The sequence below is a fragment of the Solanum tuberosum genome, unplaced genomic scaffold (genome assembly GCF_000226075.1).
Source record: "Solanum tuberosum cultivar DM 1-3 516 R44 unplaced genomic scaffold, SolTub_3.0 scf00138, whole genome shotgun sequence".
Lineage (NCBI taxonomy): Eukaryota > Viridiplantae > Streptophyta > Magnoliopsida > Solanales > Solanaceae > Solanum > Solanum tuberosum.
The window spans coordinates 1,200,840-1,204,036 of NW_006239065.1; the positions used below are offsets into that span (position 1 = coordinate 1,200,840).

Sequence of the window (3,197 nt, forward strand, 5' to 3'; positions counted from 1 at the left end):
TTACTTAAGTGACAAGACCTTCACAAAAGTGAGACCTGCAGCACCCTAAAACACAACAAAGTCTCAAACATCGAAAGGACCCTCGAAATTCATTCGAAACCATGTACACACAAACTAGATATGCAAATAAACTTAACTCGCAGTTCCGGACTCAATGGACTTATCAAAATATGAATATGAGATCTCCTTGACCTGACATTCGTGGAAACTACACGAAACTAACACAACACCTAAAAAGATAAAATAATCTCGGGACTTCTCAAAAATCAAATAAGACCACCCCTAGGCCTAAAATCATTCCCCGAATCTAGTAGAACTCTCGAAATTCCAATCCGAGCATCTGAACCTTGAATTTTGACCAAAGTCAATCCAAAGGTTAAATTTCTACATATTCATAACTTGGGACCTCAAATCCTCAAAAAGACTCCGAATATGATGCCGACAACCCACACAAATGAGATTCCACATTTTGGGACTGATGGAATTGACCGAATTTCATTCCGACACTCAAAACTCTAAAAGATACGGAAACCACTTTTAAGGAACTTAAGCCTTTCAAACTCAAAATTTACCAAATTCTCAACTTTTTACTCAAGGTTTGGAACTAACTTCTAAAACTCAATTAAGAAATAACTCGGGATCAATATCGGGAGGTAAAACCGGTAAATTTCACGAAAATACCAAAAATGACCAACCGAGTCATCACATTATCTATCACTAAAAACCATGTTCACCCTCGAAATAAAGCAAAGGAAAATACCTGAAGATTCGAAGAGATGAGGATATCTGGCAAACATATCTGACTCTGTCTCCCACGTCGTTTCACCAACTGAACTGTGCTTCCATTGTACCGTCATTGAAGCAATCTCCTTGGTTCTCAGATTTCGAACCTGCCTATAAAAAATGGCTTTAGGCTCCTCCTCAAAAGACAAGTCCGGACCCAATTCAACTGAATCAAGAGAAAGCATGTGGGAATCATCCAACACGTACTTTCGAAGGTTGGATACATAAAACACCGGATGACCAACTGACAAGCTAGATGGCAAGACCAACTTATAAGCCACCTCTCCCACTCGGTTCAAAATCTCAAAAGGTCCAATGAATCTAGGGCTAAGCTTGTCCTTCTTTCCGAACCTCATCACCCCCTTCATGGGTGACACTTAAAGCCAAACATGCTCACCCTCCCTAAACACAAGGGCTCAAACTCTTCGGTTCGCTTAACTATTCTGTCGACTCTAGGCTGTCAATAGTCTCTCCTGAATCATATAGAAATGCTCCGTAGTATCTCTAAGTATGTATCAAAAGAAACAATCTCAACTGAATCAAGCTAACCGATCAAAGATCTACACCGTCTGCCATACAACACCTCAAATGGGGCCATCTGAAGACTGGAATGGTAACTATTGTAGTAGGCAAACTCTGTTAAGGGTAAATGCTGATCCCTTCTAGCAATAAAATCAATCACACAAGCTCAGAGCATATCCTCCAACACTTGAATCATATGCTCAAACTGACTATCTTTTTGAGGGTGAAATGTTGTACTCATATCTAACCGAGTACCCAAACCATGCTGCAGAGGCTTCCAGAAATGGGAAGTGAACAAGGAACCTCGATCAGAGACAATAGAAATTGGGACTCTATGTAGTCGCACAATGAGGATGATATAAAGCTTGACTAACTTCTCTACCATATACTTCACCTGAACTGGGATGGAGTGGGAAGACTTGGTTAGCCTATCAAAAACCACTCGAGTGGAGTCATAACCCTGTAGTAGGAAATCCCACAACAAAGTCCATAGTGATCTGTTCCCAAATAGGAATAGACATCCTTTGAGATAAACCTCTCGGCCGCTGGTGCTCGCACATGACCTGTTAGCAAGTCAAATACCTAGTAACAAAGTCTGCAATATTCCTTTTCATTCCCCATCACCAATAATGTTGAGTAAGATCATGATACATCTTTGCCGCTCCTAGATGAATAGAATATTGAGAACAATGGGCCTCCTCAAGAATCAATCTAATCAACTCTCCTATCTTTGGCACAAAAATCCAGCCTCCAATCCTCAAAAGACCATTAGAATCAAAGACAACCTCCTTGGCTTCCCCTCTAAATACTTTGTCTGAAATGAGACATAACTTATCATCATCAAATCGGTGCTCTCGAATCTTCTCAACTAAGGAAAACGAGCCTCAATAAAAGTAATCAAACCACCCGTCTCCTCAGAAATCCACAACTGGATGAGACTGTTGGATGACCTATGAACATCTCTACCTAATGGTGTCTCCTCAATACTGATAGATAGACTCCCCATGCTAGAACTCTTCCTTCTCAAGGCATCAACCACTACATTGGCCTTTTCTGGATGATACAAAATAGTGATATCGTATTCCTTTACTAGCTCAAGCCATCTGTGTTGCCTCAAGTTCAGATCCTTCTGATTGAAGATGCAATGAAGACTCCGATGGTTTGTGAAGACCTCACAATCAACCCCATATAGATAATGTCGCCATAGCTTAAACACTATCACCACAACTGTTGACTTAAGATCATGGGTAGGGTAGTTCTTCTCAAGGGTCTTCAACTGTCTAGAAGCATAGGCAAACACTTTACCTTTTTGCATTAGAACACCTCCTAACCCAACTCCAGAAGCATCACAGTACACAGTGAAGTCTACACCCTTCTCGGGTAAAGTTAAAACATGAGTTGAAGTTAACAAGGTTTTGAGCTTTTGAAAGCTCTCCTCACACTTGTCAGACTACTGGAAGCTGACACTCTTTCAAGTTAATCTGGTCAAAAGAGATGCAGTAGTGGAGAAGCTCTGAATGAATCACAAGTAATAGCCTACAAGTCCCATAAAACTCCGAATCTCAATAATTGATATGGGTCTGGTCCAATCTCTAACTGCCACAATCTTGGCTGGATCTACCCAAATACCCTCCCTGGACACCACTTGTCCGAAAAATGCAACTGAATCAAGCTAAAACTCACAGTTTGAGAAATTGTCATATACCTTCTCTTCCCTCAATATCTGGAGCACAATCCTCAAGTGCCGATCATCCTCCTCAGTCTTGGAGTGCACCAAAATGTCATCAATGAAGCTATCACAAAAGAGTGCAAATAAGGTCGAAACACCTCATTCATCAACTCCATGAACGCTTCAGGGGCTTTAGTCAAACTGAAAGTCATCATAAGAAACT

At 40.9% G+C, this 3,197-nt stretch overlaps 1 protein-coding gene across 1 annotated transcript; it reads right to left on the reverse strand.

Annotated features, from left to right (window-relative positions):
- Positions 1-266: 266 nt before the first annotated feature.
- On the reverse strand, positions 267-1,139 carry LOC107061468 (uncharacterized). Its single transcript, XM_015310747.1, has 2 exons — positions 761-1,139; positions 267-346 (listed from the first exon to the last, which is right to left on the reverse strand). Exons 1-2 carry the CDS (start codon positions 1,137-1,139, stop codon positions 267-269), a joined length of 459 nt encoding a protein of 152 aa, XP_015166233.1.
- Between the last annotated feature and the right edge of the window lie 2,058 nt (positions 1,140-3,197).